At 32.9% G+C, this 21,029-nt stretch overlaps 1 protein-coding gene across 3 annotated transcripts; it reads left to right on the top strand.

Annotated features, from left to right (window-relative positions):
* Window positions 1-8,485: 8,485 nt before the first annotated feature.
* Window positions 8,486-15,952, top strand: LOC142636149 (putative MO25-like protein At5g47540). Of its 3 annotated transcripts, none has more exons than XM_075810254.1 (12): window positions 8,486-8,921; window positions 9,622-9,783; window positions 10,474-10,592; window positions 12,061-12,135; window positions 12,433-12,526; window positions 12,948-13,007; window positions 14,183-14,251; window positions 14,512-14,610; window positions 15,005-15,049; window positions 15,141-15,243; window positions 15,329-15,423; window positions 15,749-15,952. In XM_075810254.1, exons 1-11 carry the CDS (start codon window positions 8,799-8,801, stop codon window positions 15,403-15,405), a joined length of 1,026 nt encoding a protein of 341 aa, XP_075666369.1. In that variant the 5' UTR covers window positions 8,486-8,798; the 3' UTR covers window positions 15,406-15,423; window positions 15,749-15,952. The 3 variants fall into 3 exon arrangements, with proteins under 3 accessions (XP_075666369.1, XP_075666370.1, XP_075666368.1); XM_075810255.1 differs by having other exon boundaries at window positions 15,636-15,753; XM_075810253.1 differs by lacking the exon at window positions 15,749-15,952 and having other exon boundaries at window positions 15,329-15,634.
* The last annotated feature ends 5,077 nt before the right edge of the window (window positions 15,953-21,029 follow it).

Here is a 21,029-nt window from a genome sequence, read left to right as displayed (position 1 = left end):
AAACGGAGAAAGTGCATAAGTTGATTAGTTCTTGCAATCTGTAAGACCCTAAATCTCTAATTTGATGACAAAAAACTTTATTAATTGAATTAATTGTAAGCTTTTTTTTAAATATATAGTTCTCATAAGTAAGCCCTACTAGCTCATATGAGGGGACCTCTAGTCTCGAAGCCGAGTCAAATGAGAGCCCAATCCTAGAGAAATTATAAGGTCCTCGTGGTGGATGGTGGACCACGTCACTTGTCCACTATTTCATTAAAAGACTTTTACTTGTTTATAATTGCTAAGTCAGTAATCAATTTCTATTTTAAAAACTTTTCTAACTCAGCAATTTTAAACAGATAAAAATTTTTTAGTAGAATAATGGACAAGTGACATAGACCACCATGAGGACCTTATAATTTCTCTCAATCCCATGCATACAAAGTCATGAACAAGTTGCTGTTGCTCCACCATGAACATGAACTTATTGGCTGGAGATCGCCTAATAGGAGTGCTGCTTAGGTGCTTAGAGGTGAAAGCCATCGAAACAGCAAGGAGTGACATAGCTGAGGCCGCACCCGCACCCCACGTTTCTCTCCAAAAGGATGAGAAATATATTTATTAATTTTCTTTTTCTTTTTCTATGATACATTACTTTCAAGAAATCAAGTATTTGGTAAATTTTTCTTTTTCACTTTTTTTTTTTTTTATCTTTTCTAAATTTTATATGATTAAGTGGCTTATAAATATATAAGATAGTAATTATTATTTAGAGATTGGAATGTGGAGTGATTTATCTTTATCCATTTTTTTTCGTTTTCTTTTTGTATGGTACTTTACTTTCTAAAAATCAAGTATTGAGTAAAAAAATTTCACATTTTTTTTCTTTAGTAAATTTTATATTAATAAGTAGATTATAAATATTTAAGTTATTAATTAATATTCAAATTGTGGATTGAGGAGTGATTTTTCTTTTTCTTTTTTTTTTCTTTTTCTTTTTTTGTATGGTACTTTATTCTCAAAAAATCAAGTATTGAGTAAATTTTTTTTTCATTTTTTTCATTTGTAAATTTTATATTATTAAGTAGATAATAAATATATAAGATAGTAATTAGTATTTAGAGTGTAGAATGTCGAATGTGGAGTTATTTATCTTTATCCCTTTTTTTTCTTTTTGTATGGTACTTTACTTTCCAAAAATCAAGTATAGAGTAATTTTTTTTTCACATGTTTTTTCTTTAGTAAATTTATATTATTAAGTGGATTATAAATATTTAAGATAGTAATTAATATTTAAATTGTAGACTGAGGAGTGAGTTATCTTTATCTTCTTCTTTTTTTGTATGATACTTTGCTCTCAAGAAATCTAGTACTAAGTAAATTTTGTTTTCATCTTTTTTTTCTTTTCTAAATTTTATATTATTAAGTGGATTATAAATATATAATATAGTAATTAGAATTTAGAGTGTGGAGAGATTTATCATTATCCTTTTTTTCCATTTTCTTTTTGTATAGTACTTTACTTTCCAAAAATCAAGTATTGAGTAAAAAAAAATTTCACATTTTTTTTCTTTAGTAAAATTTATATTATTAAGAGGATTATAAATATTGAGTATAGGAATTAATATTTAAAATGTGGAGTTTGTAGTGATTTATCTTTACCTTTTTTTTTTCTGTTTGCATAGTACTTTACTTTAAAGAAATCCAGTACTAGATAAGTTCTTTTTTTCTCTCTTTTTTTTTTCTTTTGTAAATTTTATATTATATAGTGGATTATAAATATTTAAGATAATAACTAGTATTTAGAGTGTAAATTATGTAGTGATTTATTTTCTTTTTCTTTTTCTTTTTGTAAGGTACTTTACTTTCAAGAAATAAAGTACTGGGTAAAAAAATATTTTTTACGTTTTTTTCTTTTGTAAATTTTATATTCTTAAGTAGATTATAAATATATAAGATAGTAATTAATATTTAGAGTGTGGAATGTGGAGTGATTTATCTTTATCAATTTTTTTTCTTTTTGTAAAGTACTTTAATTTCCAAAAATAAAGTATTGACTTTTTTCACAATTTTTTTCCTTTAGTAAATTTTATATTATTAAGTAAATTATAAATATTTAAGTCATTAATTAATATTTAAATTGTGACTAAGGAGTGATTTATCTTTATCTTTTTTTTTTGGTATGGTACTTTAGTTTCAAGAAATCAAGTATTGAGTAAATTTTTTTTCTTTTTTCTTTTTTTATAAATTTTATATTATTAAGTGGATTATAAATATATAAGATAGTAATTAGTATTTAGAGTGTGGAATGTGGAGTGATTTATCTTTATCCTTTTTTTCATTTTCTTTTTGTATAGTACTTTACTTTCCAAAAATAAAGTATTGAGTAAAAAAAAATTTTCACATCTTTTTTCTGTAGTAAATTTATATTATTAAGAGGATTTTAAATACTGAATATAGTAATTATTATTTAGAATGCGGACTTTATAGTGATTTATCTACATCTTTTTTTTTTCTGTTTGTATAGTACTTTACTTTCTAGAAATCCAGTACTAGGTAAATTCTTTTTTTCACTTTTTCTTTTTCTTTTGTAAATTTTATATTATTAAGTGGAATATAAATATTTAAGATAGTAATTAGTATTTAGAGCGTAGACTCCGGAGAAATATATTTATTAATTTTCTTCTTCTTTTTCTTTGAAACTTTACTTTCAAGAAATCAACTATTGGGTAAATTTTTTTTTTCACTTTTTTTATTCTCTTTTGTAAATTTTATAGTATTAAGTGGCTTATAAATATATAAAATAGTAATTAGCATTTAGAGTGTGTAATGTGGAGTGATTTATATTTATCATTTATTTTTTCTTTTCGTATGGTACTTTACTTTCCTTTCAAGAAATCAAGTACTGGATAATTTTTTTTCACTTTTTTTTTTCTTTTATAAATTTTATATTATTAAGTAGATTATAAATATTTAAGATAGAAACTAATATTTAGAGTGTAGGCTCTGGAGTGATTTATTTATTTATTTTCCTTTTCTCTTTGTAAGGTACTTTACTTGCAATAAATCAAGTACTGGGTAAAAAACTATTTTTCACTATTATTTCTTTTTTTAATTTTATATTATTAAGTGAATTATAAATATATAAGATAGTAATTACTATTTAGAGTGTCGAATTCGGAGTGATTTATCTCTTTCATTTTTTTTTCTTTTTGTATGGTACTTTACTTTACAAAAATAAAGTAATGAGTAAATTTTTCTTTTCACATTTTTTTTCTTTAGTAAATTTTATATTATTAAGTGGATTATAAATATTTAAGATAGTAATTAATATTTAAATTGTGGACTGAGGAGTGATTTATCTTTATCTCTATTTTTTTCTTTTTTTATTGTATGGTACTTTACTTTTAAGAAATCAAGTACTGAGTAAATTTTTTTTTCATTTTTTTCTTTTGTAAATTTTATAATATTAAGTGAATTATAAATATATAAGATAGTAATTGGAATTTAGGGCGTTGAATGATTTATCTTTATCCTTTTTTTATTTTCTTTTTGTATAACATTTTACTATCCAAAAATCAGTTATTGAGTAAATTGTTTTTTCACATTTTTTTTCTTTAGTAAATTTTATATTATTAAGAGGATTATAAATATTGAAAGCAATCAAAGGTGACTGGGGTCGCTGGCCAAGAACCCTCCGGTGGCAAAGTTTGTTTATCTCTCTATAATTTTGGAGTTCCAACTTTTTAGGATATGTAAAAGCGTACCTTTGTTTGGTCTGAATTAACGTTTATATAGTGTCCTAAAGGCAATTATCAAACTTATAACCTCCTCTGAATTTGAGGAGGTGCGAGGGTTCAGGAATAACTTCCACAACTGTTTAGGAGTTACATTTTTCTCATATAACGGTCGCTGGAAGTTATGGGTGTGATAAGGAGTTTTTGTATATCCTCGAGAATTTCCTAAGTGTCAAGGGTTCGTCTAGGGGTCCTCCTGTCGAGCGTTCCTCGCTTCCAAGGAAGGTCGTTCCTCTATGGATGACCTTAGTACGGATGAGGTTAATGGCCATGGACGAGGTTGATGCCCATGGATGAGATGGTGTTGTTTCATCCGAAAACGTTAATTGCTATAAGTCCTCCGTAGCCGAGACTGAGGACTTTGGTTCGGCTTGATGCAGTATTGCAGCCGATATGCATTCTCTTGCTACTGATTGGCTCCTAAGAATTTCTTCAATCAGTCCCTTTGATGGGAACTTCACCTTGACATGTAGAGTTGAAGAAACAGCACTCAGAGCATGCAGCCAAGGCCTTATGACAATGGCTGTGTATGAGGAATAAGCATTAACCATAATGAAATCTACATCAACTGTTTCCGGACCTGACTGCACAGGCAAGCGAATCTATCCCTTTGGTATGACAGCCTTTCCTTCGAAACTTATTAGTAGCGAATCATAAGTTGTAAGATCCTCGAGCTTTAAATTAAGCCCCTTGAACAAATCAGGGTACATAATATCCGCTCCACTACCCTGATCGACCATTACTCTCTTTACATTATAGCCCCCTATCCTCAATGTAACCACCAAAGCATCGTCATGCGGTTGAATGGTCCCCACCTTATCTTCATCCGAGAAGCCCAAAAAGGTGAAATACTTCCTTTAATTCTCTTTGGTTTCAAGCTAGACTCCTCGGCAAGAACATGTGACACAGACATCACCCTAGTAGGACAGGAGCCAGTCCTGCCAAGAGCAACGAAAATGACATTAATCATTCCTAAGGGAGGCCGAGATGAGCTGTTCCTTTGATTACTCAGACCTGAATGGCTTTCCTGTCTATTGGGCTGATACAAGAATTGCTTTAACTTTCCTTTACTAACCAACTGCTCCAAATGGTTCAATAGCGTCCAGCAATTTTCGGTAGTATGACCCACGTCCTGATGATATTGACAAATGAGATTATGATTCCACTTCGTAGGGTCTCTAGCCATCTTGTTGAGCCATTTGAAGTACGATTCCTTCTAGATCTTCTCTAGCAACTGGTGTACCGATCCTCGGAATACGGTGTTGACTACTTGAGGAGGGGCTGAACCAGACTGCCCAGCAAAATCTCTCCTCGGCCTGTTATTATTATATCTATCCAACCTGAAATCTCTCCTCTTTTGTGGGATAACCTTCACCTTCCCCCTACCTTACTGTTGATCTTCCTCAATTCTTTTGTTCTCGTCAATACGATCCATGAGCCGCCGTACACTCCGTACAGGCTTTTTGGTCAAAGATTTCCTTAAGTCATGATCAGTTGGGAGGCCCACCTTAAAAGTGTTAATCACCACCTCGTCAAAATCGCCATCAATTTTATTAAACATCTCCCAGTATCTATCAGAATACGTTTTCAATGTCTCTCCTTCCCTCATGGCCATAGATAATAACGAGTTCAAAGGCCGAGGAACTCTATTGCATGTAATGAACCAAGACCCAAATGCCCTAGTGAGCTCTATGAAGGAATCGAAAGAACCTGCCTTCAGGCTATTAAACCATCTCATAGCAACAGGTCCCAAGCTAAAGAGGAAGACTTTGCACATTAAGGTTTCATTCTTGGAGTATACCGCCATCCTCTGATTGAAATGACTCACATGCTCCACTAGGTCTATTTTTCCATTATAGATGGTGAACGTGGGTTAAGTGAACTGTCGTGAAAGCTTTCCCTTTTTGATCTTGTGTGAGAAAGGTGACTTGGTGATTTGGTACAACGCCCTGCTCATAGCATCATTTCCCAAGCCCCTAGAGGAAGACTTTTTATCCCTACGACCAAGAAGATCGTTTTTCTCGTACAAGAAAGTATCACTAGGACGAATTCTTGACCTTGGCCTGTAACTACTGCCTTGGGAGCCCTTAGAGGAAGGATAAGAAAGAGATGGTGTTCGCCTCCTTCTAGCACAACGCAACCTCTTCTTAAGGTGATCGATCTCCCTTTGCATGGCCTTTGCATCGTCCTCATAAGGGATTCTGCTTCCATCCCGCGAATGACTCACACCGGTGTGCACCGTATGTACACTGCCCTCTCGATCCCTTTCCCACTCAAGACGTTAGAAGTGATCCTCATGTTAGGACCCCTGAGACTCTACATGATGCGGATCTGAGCCTGCCATAGTGTTCCAATTCCTTACACACTAGATTTTCCATAGACGACGCCAATTGTAAGTGCACAATTTGTACCCGAACCCAAACGAGTGATGGGCTCAGGCCCAAAGAGCCTTATACAATGAAATTTATAGAGCGTAGGCTTGAAACCTAGGCTTTACGGATATTGGACAACAGATAGGTGGGCTAAATCGCCACTACCTAAGCAACCAATGGATGAAAAATAACAGAAACTCTCCTCGGATGTAAGCCAAGGATCACTTGTATTGCCTTTCTTTCTTTAAACAAAAGATTAAGACTGAAGATAATATGTACAGTGCTCTCTCTATCTCTTCCTCCCTCTTTCCTTCCATCCTCTTTTCTTTCTTATATCCCTTTTTTCCTCCCTTTCATCTTCCACGTGTAGCACAGATCACCCAATTAGATTCTTGTCCCATTCACCACTTTCTAAAAGTCTTCAAACAATAGTTGAAAGGCTGAACATTTATTGTTCAGAGGTCATTTCTCCATTAATGCGGCCAGGGAGGTAGGTGCAGAGTCTTTAATGCGGTGGTAGCAGCCTTTTCCGTTGATATTTCTCATACGTTCCCCCTCTCTATAACCGTGTGGAACACATCTTTATCCAACAAGCTTTCCAGAATTCTCTCCCTAAATATTATGATGTGTCATACGATCTTCCTTTGACTTAGCCGATGAGATGCCTCTCATCGGACAAGCTCATTAACCTTTCTAGTAAGAGCTGGCTTGTGGGCCTCAAAGGGTCTGCTCGAACAAGCTCATACCGCCAAATCAGGCCTAAGTCCCAAATGCATGTTCTGACCATTTTTACCCACACAATACTAATTATGATAGACAACTTTTTTAGATTTCACTTGAATAAATGAAGAAAAATGATTTAAAATATATAAAAAAAAAATCCAAAATCTACATCCACTCAATTTTTTCCCATTTTTTTATTCTTCTACAAAAATGTTATCCAAATGCTCTAGTAGTATCTTTTTTATGAAATAAAAAATAAAATAAAATAAAAGAGTAATGTTACACACATAAACTATTTTACAATATTTTTACAAATTACTAATGTGACTTTAACATTTTTCAAACAATTATTGGTAAATAAAAATGTGAAGTTAGCAATGAGCCCTAGTTAGAACTAGTAAAAATTTGTCACATCAATAATTTGTAAAAAAGTTATAAAATAATTTGAGAGGTGCTACATCCACAACAAATTATAGGTGGTGAGTTATTATTAGTTCAAATTTAAATCTAATACTTAGTCTACATTTGGATTGCACTGATTGCACGTTTTGCATTTGGTGTTTTTTTTAGTGGGACCTATGACACTGTGCACATAAATGAAAATAAACGCACAGGTAGCATTATAGACAGAATATTCAACAGTATTAATCAATATTATATTATTATATATTCACAACACAGATATACTAAACACCAACCATTCATTCAAATATAATTTTTTAATCAAAGTAAATATAAGCCATTCATTCTAGTAACTTTTTGGCTCAACACCCAACCGTTTTATTTTCGGTGCAATTTGTCTTGTCATGTCATGTCTATACTGGGATCCGCGTTTTTAAATTATTTTGTTATAGTATTTTTAGTTTTCAGCAAAATAAGCGGTATCTAAACAGGCACTTAGTGTTCGTTTGAGAACAATTTATTTAGCTAAAACTGAAAAACTTTTTTGTCGAAAGTATTGTAGATAAATATAAAGATAAAAATTAGTTGAAATAATATAGTGAGACTCATTAATAGTACCAAAAAGTGCAGTGTAACCTATGAATAGTAGCAAAAATAAGTTAATAGAAAAATAAGTTAGCTTTTTAAACCATCACACATGTAACCTAAGATTACTTTTTTGTCCTAATAATAACCAGTAACAACCTACCATTTAAAATTTGTTGTAAAAATATTGTGGACATAAGCTAGCTTTTTACTGAAAGTATTATAGATAAGGATAAAAGTTAGTTGAAATAGTACAATGAGACCTATAAGTAGTACCAAAAATAAACTAATAGTAAAATAAGTTAACTTTCTAAGCCATAAAAAACGCAACCTAAGATTACTTTTTTATCCCAATAATAACAACCAGTAACAACCTACCACTTAAACTTTATTATAAAAATATTGTGGATATATCATTTCTTAAATAATTTACCTTTTTAGGATTACTCAAAATAAAATATTCAAGTGAGTCCAAGTTAGAAGCAGAACAACGACCTTCCATTTGAGTAAAGATCCAAAGCCCAAAGCTGACAACCGTTGGATCTCACGAAGTCTTCCCCACTTCCCCCCCCACCCCAGACAGTATTTAGTAAAACGCAACAGATAATCGGTTTTTTTTTTTTTGGGTTTGTTTGGTTTTGTTAAAAAATTGTATTTTTTTTTTTTGGGGTGACAATAATGTATTATCTCTGTGATCATCTTCGTCTTTGACGCCAAACAGAGAAAGAGACAAGTAGATAGAAAGAACAAGTCTCAAAGTAAACCCTAAAATAAAAAAAGTGAGGTGAAAGAGTGAGTCACGATAGGAAATTGCGTGTCAAATCCAGCGAGTGCACGGAGGGTGGCTAAGGCGCTCTCAGTCTCTCAAACGCCGCTGCAGGCGCCGCAGCTTCTAAAAAACAAGTCGGTGTCTCCGTCGGAGCTGTCCAACAAGAAGATGAAAGGCCTCTTCAAGTCCAAGCCTCGAACTCCGCCCGAAATCGTTCGCCAAACCCGCGATCTCCTCCTCTACACCAACCGCGCCTCCTCCGATCTTCGCGAAAGCAAGCGCGAAGAGAAGGTTAACCCGTCTTTACCTTGTTTTTATCCTAACTCGGATCCGAACCGGATCCTCAGTATGTTCTCTTCTTCTTCTTTTTTTTTGTTTCAATCAGCTGAGAATTGTGGAAATGGAAATTGAAAATCTTTGTTCAATTTTTGTTGCTTTGTGATTTCTTTTTTTTGCTGAAATTAAGCTAAATAGTGAAAATCTGGCTCAGTGATTGGAATTTCATTCTAGGCTTGTGAAATTGAGGGAATTTTAGCTTACTAAAAGAATCGAAATCAAAAGCCTTTCTGAGATATTATTAATACATATAGATGCATCAGCTGATTTGGTATTTTTTTTTTTTGTTTGTGTTTTAATTTTTTTGCAAAAATCATGGAAATGAATCTCTAATGAGAAATTCAAATTAACATGAATTTGAATTTCTCATTATTTGTTTGAATCTAAGCTTAAATGTAGTATGTGTCAGCCATGGTTTCCATTGATTCATGTTGGTGATTATGGATGCATTAATGCATGGTTTGTAGATGTAGTATATAAGAAAACTTTTCATAAATCATCATTTAAATTAAGTTCGATAGTTGAAATAGGGATCAATGTGCTTGAAGATAAATACATAAGATAAAGAGTTTTGGAATTCTGGCCTATTTAATGCACTCTGTTTTGGCTAGTGTTTATGATTTACTTTGCTTTTAAACGATGCATTTCTCATCAGATGTCAGAGTTATGTAGAAATATCAGGGAGATAAAATCAATTCTTTATGGAAATAGCGAGTCCGAGCCAGTCTCAGAAGCTTGTGCACAATTGACTCAAGAGTTTTTCAGAGAGGACACCCTGCGACTTCTGATTTTATGTCTACCGAAACTGACCTTGGAGGTAAGCATGCTGCCTTTTTAGGATTAGTTTTTGAGGTTTAATTCAGTTTAATGGGCTCCTGTTTGAGCACTTGATTACCAAATTTGTATACTTGCCTTGAATTTCCAACGTTGAACTGTATGGATTTTAGAAATGAACTTTTGAATGTATTGAGTCAAGGCATATATTCTATTACAACTGTTCTCTTATTACCTATGATTTATAGCATGCGCGAACTTTAAGTAATTGATCAGTTTGACCTTGGAGCACATGATCTGCATCTCCACCTCTATCAAAACTCATTTGGACACCTATGAAAGAACACATCTACCTCTACCTTAAAAGTGTTTAGAATGATGAATATATTTTATGCATGTATATGAGAAATTTATACATAGTTGTTATTTTCATGATTTTTTCAAAACACATCTTCGACTTGCTTGAATAAAACAAAGCTAAATGCATATGTTTGATATTATGAATTCACAAAGACACGCATATGATATAGGCTTCCTCTTGTCTAGATTTTTGTAAGTTCTGTACTTATCCACTTACAATATTGAGAATTTTTTTTTTTAAGTTATCTGTATAGCCTTAACAGGAAAATAAAGTGGAGCACCCAACAACGGACCAAAAACTACCACCTAACACCTTGTTTTTGTCTACATATCATAGCTTGGCATAAATTTTGACAACAATAATCTTTTGCAGGCTCGAAAAGATGCCACTCAAGTTGTTGCAAATTTGCAAAGGCAGCAAGTTAATTCAAGATTAATTGCATCTGATTACTTGGAAGCAAACTTAGACCTAATGGATATTTTGATAGCCGGGTAAGCCACTATCGGAAGAGTCTATGTAGATGGTAGGGTTACCATTGGCCAAGTACTTATGGGTTAAAATATGGGTGATTAATAGCTAGAGCTCACACCGTTAATCAAACATGCAGTGAGAGGTTTTCAGCCCTTTCTTTCCTTAATTTTATATTATGGGAGTGGGAAGATGGGAGTTCCCTGGAAATAGAGATTAAAAATTGAAAAAATTTGTGTCAAGGCTTTGTGCTTATTAATTTACTGATCTCTTTAATTGTCAGCCATTTACACTGTTGTTGGATGCTTTTAGCATTCATAATAACATCTTTTCATACTTATTTTGTTGGACAATCATTTTGATTTGTTATAATCTGTTCTTTGGGAGTCTGCTGTTTAGAGTTTTAGAACTCTCTCTCTCTCTCTCTCTCTCTCTCTCTCATTTGACCCATGTTAGCTTTTTTCTTGAACTGGATAGTCACATCATTGCTCTGGGGTATTCCTTGGTCAAAACTAATTATATCATTTTCATCCACCGAGTTAATTTGCAAGTTTCTATTTTTGGCAAACCAAGGATTTGGTTCACTTTGGTTATGGACGGGAAAAAAAAAATACACAAATAAACTGAACTTTGAAGTGGTTTGGGACCTCTGGGTTTATAAGAGCATTGGTAGCAACTTCCCTAATTTAGGGCAAGGGGTCAATAGAGGTAAGCAAAACCAAAAATCACCCAAAAAACAATCCTCATTAGCCTCCCTACCCGTGCCCTATTTTAGGGTGAGAGAAATAATAAAAACTGAATGAAGAAGTAATATTTAAACGAAATAGGGTTTAAAATAGGGAATTTGATGTAAGGAAAAGTGATTAGCTAAAATAGATAAAGTAGATTCTTATCCTAAAATAGGGGGAAAATTTTAGGTAAACTGATACTAATGCTCTTAGCATCAAGCAGTTGGTCTAGACTAGATACTCTAAACTAGGGTGTTTTACAAACCTCTCATATGGTTCATCAAACATGCAGTGAGAGGTTTCATCCTTTTCTTTCCTTCTTTACTTTCCTTGTGGAGGGTTGGGGGAAAGGGAGTTCCCTGGAAATAGAGAATGAAAGTGAGAAAATTTTTGTTAAGGCTTTGGGCATATTAATTACTCTTTAATTATCTGCTATTCACACATTGTTATACCTTCCTTCTTTACTTTCCTTGTGGAGGGTTGGGGGAAAGGGAGTTCCCTGGAAACAGGGCATGAAAGTGAGAAATTTTTTGTTAAGGCTTTGGGCTTATTAATTATTCTATAATTATTGGATATTCACATTATTGTTAGATGCTCTTAGATAATCATTTTGAATATTCAGCGGAAAAAGAAGAAGAAAAATATATTCACTTTGGGTTGTTAGAATCTGTTGTTTAGAATGTCTAGGGTTTTCAAAACTGCTGTTTTCTTATTTTCCCATATAAATTTTCATGTTCTAATGGTAGAATGTTGTTTCCTATAGTTATGAAAATACAGACATGGCTTTGCACTATAGTGCAATGTTGAGGGAGTGCATACGTCACCAAACTGTTGCAAGGTGAGTAAAAAGAAATTGGCTGATTGCCTTTCTAAGCCATTACATCACTAAATTCTTGAGCAATTAAGTTTTTACAAGTTTTGTTCTGTAGATATCCTTCTTGGATAAAGTTCTTAGGCATGTCTACCAAATTGGTGTGGATATCATGCTATCATTCAATATGCTATTTAACACAATTAGATCTATATATTCTGTTGCAGTTTTGGTCAAATTTCAAATTATTTTGAGCCTAATTTTTATGGTGTTTGTCTATAATAAACTCTTATGACTCATTGGATTTTTCCGGTTTAATTGTAGATATGTTTTGGAATCTCAGCACATGAAGAAGTTTTTTGATTATATACAACTCCCACATTTCGACATTGCTGCAGATGCTGCTACAACTTTTAAGGTTAAGTTCAAGTGACAGAACTAGTCATGAATCATAAATTTTGTGCCTTAATCACTATGATCCAATTTCTGAAGTTAGGAGCCCTTCCTTTAACTAGACTCCCACTTGCTGCACTCCATTTGGACAAAGTTTTGAACATATTGAAAACAACAATAACAATTAAGCCTTAGTCTCAAAATTTTGAGGTCGGCTATATAACCTCAACAAGCTAGTCAAGGTCAACCACATGTACTCTTATATGCTATTCTACTCTGTCTGAAATCATATTTCTTGTTACTTCCATAATTTACTTGTTCTTTTTCACTACTTCTATTAATGTTGAACATATTTAATGCTTGATATAATTTTCTATTTGGTATCATAGTTCTTTCACTATTTCACTAAGGGGTCATTCTGACACTATTGTAACATTTTGTTGCAGGAGCTCTTGACCAGGCATAAATCAACTGTTGCTGAGTTTCTTTCTAAGAATTATGATTGGGTAAACATTTTTTTTTTTTGGTAACTAACTGGGTAAACATTTTTACCTTTGGTTGCATGTTTTTACATATACACACACTAACATGAGAAGAAGCTATATGATGCATGATCAACTGAAAAAATCCATAAAGGATACTTAAGTGTGTATATATATATACATGGGTAAGAACTGTAATACCATTCAGGCAATGATTCTGTGATATTATAACTTATTGTTGCCTCCATTCATCACGCTTAAAATACATAGTATATCATGCCAAGAGCCTTGTATCTCAACTAGCACCTTTTGGTGTTTTTTTAATAGGGACATCCAAGTTTTAAGTACCTCCAACCCCAATTATCGATGTATTAAAAAAAAAACATATCATATCTTGGAGGTGAAAAAAATAACTATAAGACCTACGACTTAGTTCATCCACTTGGTTGTTTACTTTTGGCTCTGTTTTTGTTGCTCATTTGTCTCGTAAGATCTTATAAAAGGTTGTACTTGCGTACAAAACTCCCACTTCTGCAAGGTTTGAGAGAATTCATGGTAGACAGCCTCACTCCCAATTTATTGGAGAGGCTAATTCTTCGACTTAAACCCCCCAACCTATTGCTTTTAGTGGAAGGCACTTGCCATTGCAGTACAACTTCATTTTCGTAAGATCTCATCTTTGATATGATCAACTTTCAACGGGCTTTAGCATTTGGGTGTGGCTAGCATAAAAACTCATTATTTGCATATCAACTTTTTGTTTCCAAACTTCATGCTATTTTTGTTGCTTATGTTAAGTGCCAAGTTTGGAAACTCCTGCCAATGAGGTGTTGATAAATTACTACTGACCCCAAAAGCCTAAGTTGATGGAAATGGGTTTGTATTATCATTTAATCAATATTCTAACGCTTCTGTCATGTTTGGGCCTAGACTCTTCTTTAATGAAGTCCTGCATGTGGTATTTTAACTCTAAATGGGTATTAAGTGGAGATAGGATTTGAACTCAGAATCACCTACTTTGATACTATAATAAATGATGACTTATTCTGGATGCTTAAGTTATTGGGAAAGAGTGAATTTAATTGTTCAACCAAGTAGTCTAACGGGAGCTAAGTTTGTTACCCTCGAGGCCAGGTACCTACGGTTTTTGATTGATCACAACTTGATATTTCTCCTTTTTTCTTTTTTCTTTTTTCCAGTTTTTCGCGGAGTACAACTCAAAGCTCTTAGAATCTTCTAATTACATCACCAGGCGACAAGCTGTCAAGGTATGATCACTACTTGACATTTGACCCAACTATTTAAAAGGAAAAATATATGAACCAAATGAAGAAAACAAGTAGATTTCAGAGCTAGGAATGTTTTCTCCTCATTGAAAATATAATCCTTTTAAGTCTACGATTTTCTTTCCTTTTTTCCGTTTGTAGTGTTCCAGAGAATTTTTCTTTTCTCATTGGTCTTTGTGGAATTGTTGCTAGTACTTCTGACATTATATAATATGCTAATAGGGCCTTTTTATTTGTTACAGCTGTTGGGAGATATGCTACTAGATCGTTCGAATTCAGTCATAATGACCCGATACGTGAGCTCAAGGGACAACTTGAGGATTCTTATGAATCTTCTTAGAGTATGATAATCTATCTGATTGCTTAGTAAAACCATATTTTCTTTAAAATCACAATTATTTTACAGCAGTTTATGATTCATTTCATATTCTTTTTTTTGTCTTTATGTTAGTAAATGACAATGGCCCTCTAAATATATGATGGGCCTCCTGTTGAGATGATAATGTTTTCATCTTTTATGGCTCTTGCCAATATGCCAACATTTTCATTTTCCCCAGACATCTGACCTAGATGTACCATCTCCACTTCTAACGTAGTGTAAAGTTTCAAATTACTGAGATTAAAAGTTAGAATATTCATCTTATTCTAATTTATCACCCAAAATAGAAGTTCGAATATCTAATCTTTGTTTAACCAAAACTGGCATTGTAAAATTGTGGATTTCCTCATTTGCAGGAGTCGAGCAAGACCATCCAGATAGAAGCATTTCATGTGTTTAAGGTAATATATTTTGGATTAGGCTGCATTTTAAACTAATGATCTGTTAAGTGCTCCTTCTTTTATTTATGTTCACATGTTTACATTGCTACAGCTATTTGCTGCTAATCAAAATAAACCTCCCGACATCATCAGCATACTTGTTGCTAATAGAAGCAAGCTTCTAAGGCTATTTGCCGATTTCAAAACTGATAAGGGTAAAAGTCATTTTATTATCAACGATAATTTGAAAGTTGGATTGTTAATTGGCACCATGTTTACCATAATAGTTTGCTATTGCAGAGGATGAACAGTTTGAGGCTGACAAGGCTCAAGTAGTGAGAGAAATTGCTGCCCTGGAACCTAGGGACCGCTCATGACCATGAGTGAGCTTTGTTGTATGTGAAGTTGCTGGGGTTTTTTAAGTCAATTCAATTATGAATTTTATAGTCTCATAGCCCTCAACATGACAAGTTATTAATATCTTCCAAAGCTTTATTTTCTAGTGTTTGATTGCATATCCAGTAGTTTCTAAAGATTCTGTTTTGTAATTTAAATATACTTTTTCTAAGAAGTACATAAATAAATTGATGAAATTGCTTTACTGCAGAACTTAGCTGAGGATGCTTGCATGGTTTAACCAATATATAGGGTTCATGCAAGGGTATTTGAATTCATCTTGTTTATTTATACAGACACCTTTTTTCTGTATATTGGCCTCAGAAAACGTCTGTTGCTCTGCACAAGTTGTTGGAACTGCCAAGGCTTTGTAGGTGAAATTATTGCACACCCAGTTTATTATACCGCCTCCTCACACAAGGACATGTGCAAGACTCATTTTGCGAGAGGGTGAATTATGTAACTAGAACCGATTTATGCTCCCTAATGGAGGCATGTATATGCAAAAATTGGATTCAACTTGTTTCCTGTCCAGTCTTGTAATCATCGAAGCAGAGGCGCACACATTTGCATGTGCAATCGTTATGTTGGGGTTGCGTATCAGGGGTTATGATGCTTTTGGAACGGAGCAATGTTGAGGATAGTTTTTCAGTCTCTTTTTCAAGAGAGTCAATCTCGCATTAGAGGCGGTACCGATTTGACCAGTAGAACGATATATTTCTGTACCGGTCAATACCGGTGTACCGTTTCGAATTTACCGTTATTTTTTATATTTATAAATATATATACACACACACACGTATATATGTGTGTGTTATAATAAATATAAAAGTTTACCATAAAACATTACCTTAATTCAAAACAAACTAATTATAGTTTTAAACTTTAGAATTAATTATAAGAAAAAAAAAACACAATATAAAAAATAGAAAACTTAATTGTTCATTGTATACTAAGAGAGTAAATAATGCAAATAAGTTACCATTTTACCCTTACAAAAATTCAAAAAAAAAAAAAAAATTTTCTGTACCAGCCAGTATTGTCTAAAATTAGCCGGTATGACTGGTACAACCAGTATTTAAACTGATACAAAATGTTGATATTTTAATATCGGTATACGTATCAATACAGTATATGTCGACGGGTACCAGTCTAATATTTACTACACTGACCTTTTCACAACTCAGCTTCGAAATTTGCTACATTGGCAAATTGTGAATGAAAAAGAGATCATTGATTGATACCACTTTCATTATGGACCAATCTGCAACATCAAAGTTAGTAGTTCTGCAAAAAGTTATGGATATTTATTATAAAAAATTTAAAAAAAAAAAAAAAAAACCTCAGCTTAATGCTTTAGAGTAGTGTGGGGATCCACGCTGTACATGATTAAGAGTAGCAACATCAAAGTTAATAGTTCTGCAAAAAGTTATGGATATTTATTAAAAATTAAAAAAAAAAAACCTCAGCTTAATGCTTTAGAGTAGTGTGGTGATCCGCGCTGTACATGATTAAGAGTAGAAGTGGTCCCGGTAGATCTGAATTTTTTTTTTTTTTTGAGAGATTGGTAGACTTGATACTAATCGTATCAGTTACTTTTTATTTCTTTGTCAAATGAAACAAATCGGCTAGACAACCTTTATTTTTGAGAACTAACTTGTCCACTATTATTATTAATTTATTATAAAATAATAGACCTTTCAGTTCAGCTCTGGAGTATGAGTAGAACTCAAAAGTAAAATAAGTTTCATTTTTGTACGGGTTGATACGGTCAAATCAACAATACTAGAAACCTATTTTGTTTTTTGTGTTTTTGGGGGCCTTAACGAGCCTCAAAGCAACAACGCGCTTATAGGTCTCTTCTGATTGGAGTTGGTTGCAAGACCTCTTATGAGAGATGATAACGTTGATGAGGCATTGGCGTTGTTGATCGAGCTTGCTGGGTCGTATAGTAAGGTTCTTTGATGACAGAGGTACCCGTATGGTTATTTATTTTTAAAATGGTACAGGTACTATTGAGTACGGATGAAGTATTATATATTTTGCACCTTTGTAGATTTCTTTTTTTTGGTGAAAATGTGTTTATATTTTTAACATATTAAATATAATGTGTTTAGTGAAAAAAAAAAACCAGATTTAAATTTTTTAAAAAAAATTTACTGCATAATTCACTCTACTTTGTAAAATCCTACTCTGTCTCCTCTCCAGTAAGGATGAACATTCCTACGTACACGTTGAAAATAATCACTCGGAGATCTCTTTCTCTAATGCTAAAATTGCAATCCAAGTATTGTTATTAACCAAACAACTAAGATATGGAAGAAATCACAAAAATAGACAGTTTAAACAATCAAAAAAGGAACGCTAGTTTAACTAGCTAATGCTTCCACAACTCGTCCTCTTTCATGCGCACCATATCCAACTCCATTGCATGTATCACCAACTCAATTGCTTGTCTGGCATGAATGCTCACCATCTCCAACTCAATTGCACATCCGGCATCAATGTCCTTTAAAAGGTTAAGGATCCTATTTGAAATTCTTCCAATTCTCTCTGCCATTGCCAATAAAACGGAAACAAACTAATTAAATTATATAATTGAAACACATTTTAGAAAAAAAAAAAAAAAAAAAAGAAGCTAAAAATAGAGAATACCTTGTGTTTCGCTACCAACCTCAACTTGTTTTCCACATCATGAATCTTGCTTTCCATACGATGAAACTCCCTCTCAAGTTGCTCATCAAGTCTTTTCATATCTTCTAAACTGAGTCTTTTTATCTCTTCTAAACACTGCATTGTGGCACGTACCTTATCACCAGAAATATCAAATAAAGGTAGAGTTGTACTTTTTATAGGGATATGGATAGAGAGTTTCGATGGGAAAAAGAGACTTTCAATTGTTTATCAATTGGTACAATTAGACGTTAGACAAGATACAACCGATTTTTTTTTTTTTTAATTCAAATTCTCTGTAAGTTTTTTCTTTAAAATTTTTTTTATAGGAAATTCTACGGAAGTCTATATAAATGAAATGAAAGCAAGGGCCGCACGTAAATTGGTGTGGAACACAACATTATTCACTTTATACTTGCTCTTATAATTATCATTTATCAACTATTCTTCTATTGCTTTTAATCAAAAAACTATTCTTCTATTGCTTTATCAATTTTAGGGATAAACCCATTCTCAAAAAAAAAAAAAAAAAGGATAAACACAAAAAAGCTTAGGTTATGTTTGATAATAGTTTTTGTTTTCTATTTTCAAAAACTTAATTCCGGGAATATAAAAAAAATAATTTTCTTGTATTTTTGAAATAAAAAATATTTTTTGTTCGTTGAAATTAAAAAAATAGTTTTTTGAAGAAAAAATAAAAAATACTAAAATATGTTGTTACTAAGATTTGAACTTTAATGTTAACTCATTAAATGACACAGATCCATTAACTCAAATGCGTGTTTTCATTGACTTTTGAAAAATAGAAACTGAAAAGAGTCTTTTGCATGTTTTCAATTTATTTCATAAATTGAGTTTTGAGAACAGTTTTTGTTTTCTATCTATTTTGGGTTACCAAACAAGTTTTTTAATTTCAAAAATAGAAAATTATTTTTAGAAACAAAATATAAGAGAAAAAAACAGTTACTAAACATTCTCTTACTTCTTGTTAATTTGTTCTTAATTTTTACTGTTAGTTATACAATTAATTCACATCAAAGTTAGACTTTTTTTTTTCCCCAATATGTACCGCTTCTTGGGTATACATAAAAACGTTTTTTTTTAAGCATAAATTTATAAAACCTTAATTGTAAGTTTTATTTTTTATTTTTTTTTAGAATCTTAATTGTTAGTTACACAATATGCATGTTGAAGTTAGACACTTATTTCTTATACTTAACAGTATTTTTTTTTATTTTAATACAAAGATAGAAATTTTACCATAACCTAATTTAAGTGAATATGTGTGTGAAACTCTTTCCTAAAGTGATCATTGTGCTTATACTTATAAAATGATCATTGCATCAAGAGTGTGCGGTGGTATATACTTACGACTTCTTTGGTATGCATAAAAACCTTTTTTTTAAGCATAAAATCTTAATTACTAGATAGAAATTTAATGCACGTTGAAGTTTGACCATTCTAATACACGGCTTCTTCTTAAACAGTTAAACATGAACTTATTAGACATATTAGTCCTAAAATTTTTAAAGATTTTGGAGTTTGAATTAAATTTGGAATTACCACTTTATCTATACTATTAATAACACGATTATTTGTTTGAGTTTCAACATTTTGCATACTAAAATATCCTCACACAAATTCTTAAACTCTCTAAAATACTCTTATCTTTTATCTAAATAATTTTAAATTAAAAAACACAAAATAGTTAAAATGAATAATTTACTATTCCTAAATTTTAGCATTTTTCCTTTATCTTCTCAATTCAGTTTAAAATTTAGGCCACAATCTCTATCTCACTTTTAAACATTATAATACTAATCCAAAAAAAAAAAAACAAATAAATAGAAAAAAGAGTCATGTTAACAGATGCTGTAAGGACCAAAAACTCATAAAACTAGCTTAAAACGTGGCTGCTTCTTTATTCACTTAAGGTCCTCATACAATACATTTGGTAGAGAGGGTTCAACAACAAAAATCCCCCTTCTATAGTGTCTCGACTCTTATTTATACTATTTGCTCCTTTCATCATGGCCCTACACCTCACAATCTACTATGTTTTTCCCTCTGACACCTGTCTGTTTAATTGGAGCGAGGTTCTAACTTTGCGTTCAACACTGTTTCAGTCATATCCACATTAATGCAACGGATTGAACCGGTATCTTCCAATTAATGCGGCCAGAATGGTCATGTTGCCGCATTTAATGCATCCCTCTAAAATGAGCCTACCACCTTCGGATATTTGTAACCCTTATGTCGGCAATGCCCATGCCACGTCATCTTCGGGTATTTTTCGTGTAACTTCCCTTACTCCTTTGCTCCATCTTACCTACTGCATGTCGACCTTCCCTTCTTCGGGTCTTCGGGCTCTTGGGTCCTCATAACCTCACAATAGCCCCTTTAACACTTGAGTTATTAATGATTAGTTAATAACCAAGTTTTAATAACTTACACACGCTTCTTACCTTCCCTTTGTTTTCACACGTATAGCCGTCTTGTCGCTGCCCCATGACCCGCGTCTGGCGCCTCGTATCCCACGATGGAGAATTTATGGAACCTGACGTTTCTTTTTCCCGCGCACGTTCTACGGCTGGATGAGTAATGTACGGTTCAGATTCTGCTTTCAATTATGAGCGGGAAAGTTACCGCTCTTATTTCTTTTACCCCTCCCCTATAAAAGCACACCCTTTGGCTGGATGTGGCTCATTTTGGCATTTTGAAGGATTGAAAGAAGAGTGAGCTCCCGAGGACCATCTTTAAGCGATCTTCAGAGGTGTGTTCCTTTTCCTTTCTCTATTTGCTTGCTTCTCTTCTCTTGCCGCGGGGATTGATGGGTAGGTACGCTAAGCTAGTAAACACGGATGAGGCAAAGGCTGCCTTTAAAAACCGGTATAGGATCCCTGATGACGTAACCATCACGTATTGTGAGGAA

Source organism: Castanea sativa, chromosome 5 (assembly GCF_040712315.1).
Source record: "Castanea sativa cultivar Marrone di Chiusa Pesio chromosome 5, ASM4071231v1".
Classification (NCBI taxonomy): domain Eukaryota; kingdom Viridiplantae; phylum Streptophyta; class Magnoliopsida; order Fagales; family Fagaceae; genus Castanea; species Castanea sativa.
The sequence above is the reverse complement of the archived record's forward strand: the minus strand, read 5'-3'. Positions and strand labels throughout refer to the sequence as shown.

Coding starts and splice junctions, on each gene's coding strand:
- LOC142636149 (XM_075810254.1), top strand. CDS start 8,799: ATGAAAGGCCTCTTCAAGTCCAAGCCTCGAACTCCGCCCGAAATCGTT. Junction 12,136..12,432: donor CGTCACCAAACTGTTGCAAG/GTGAGTAAAAAG, acceptor GTTTAATTGTAG/ATATGTTTTGGAATCTCAGC. Junction 15,244..15,328: donor CGATTTCAAAACTGATAAGG/GTAAAAGTCATT, acceptor TTGCTATTGCAG/AGGATGAACAGTTTGAGGCT.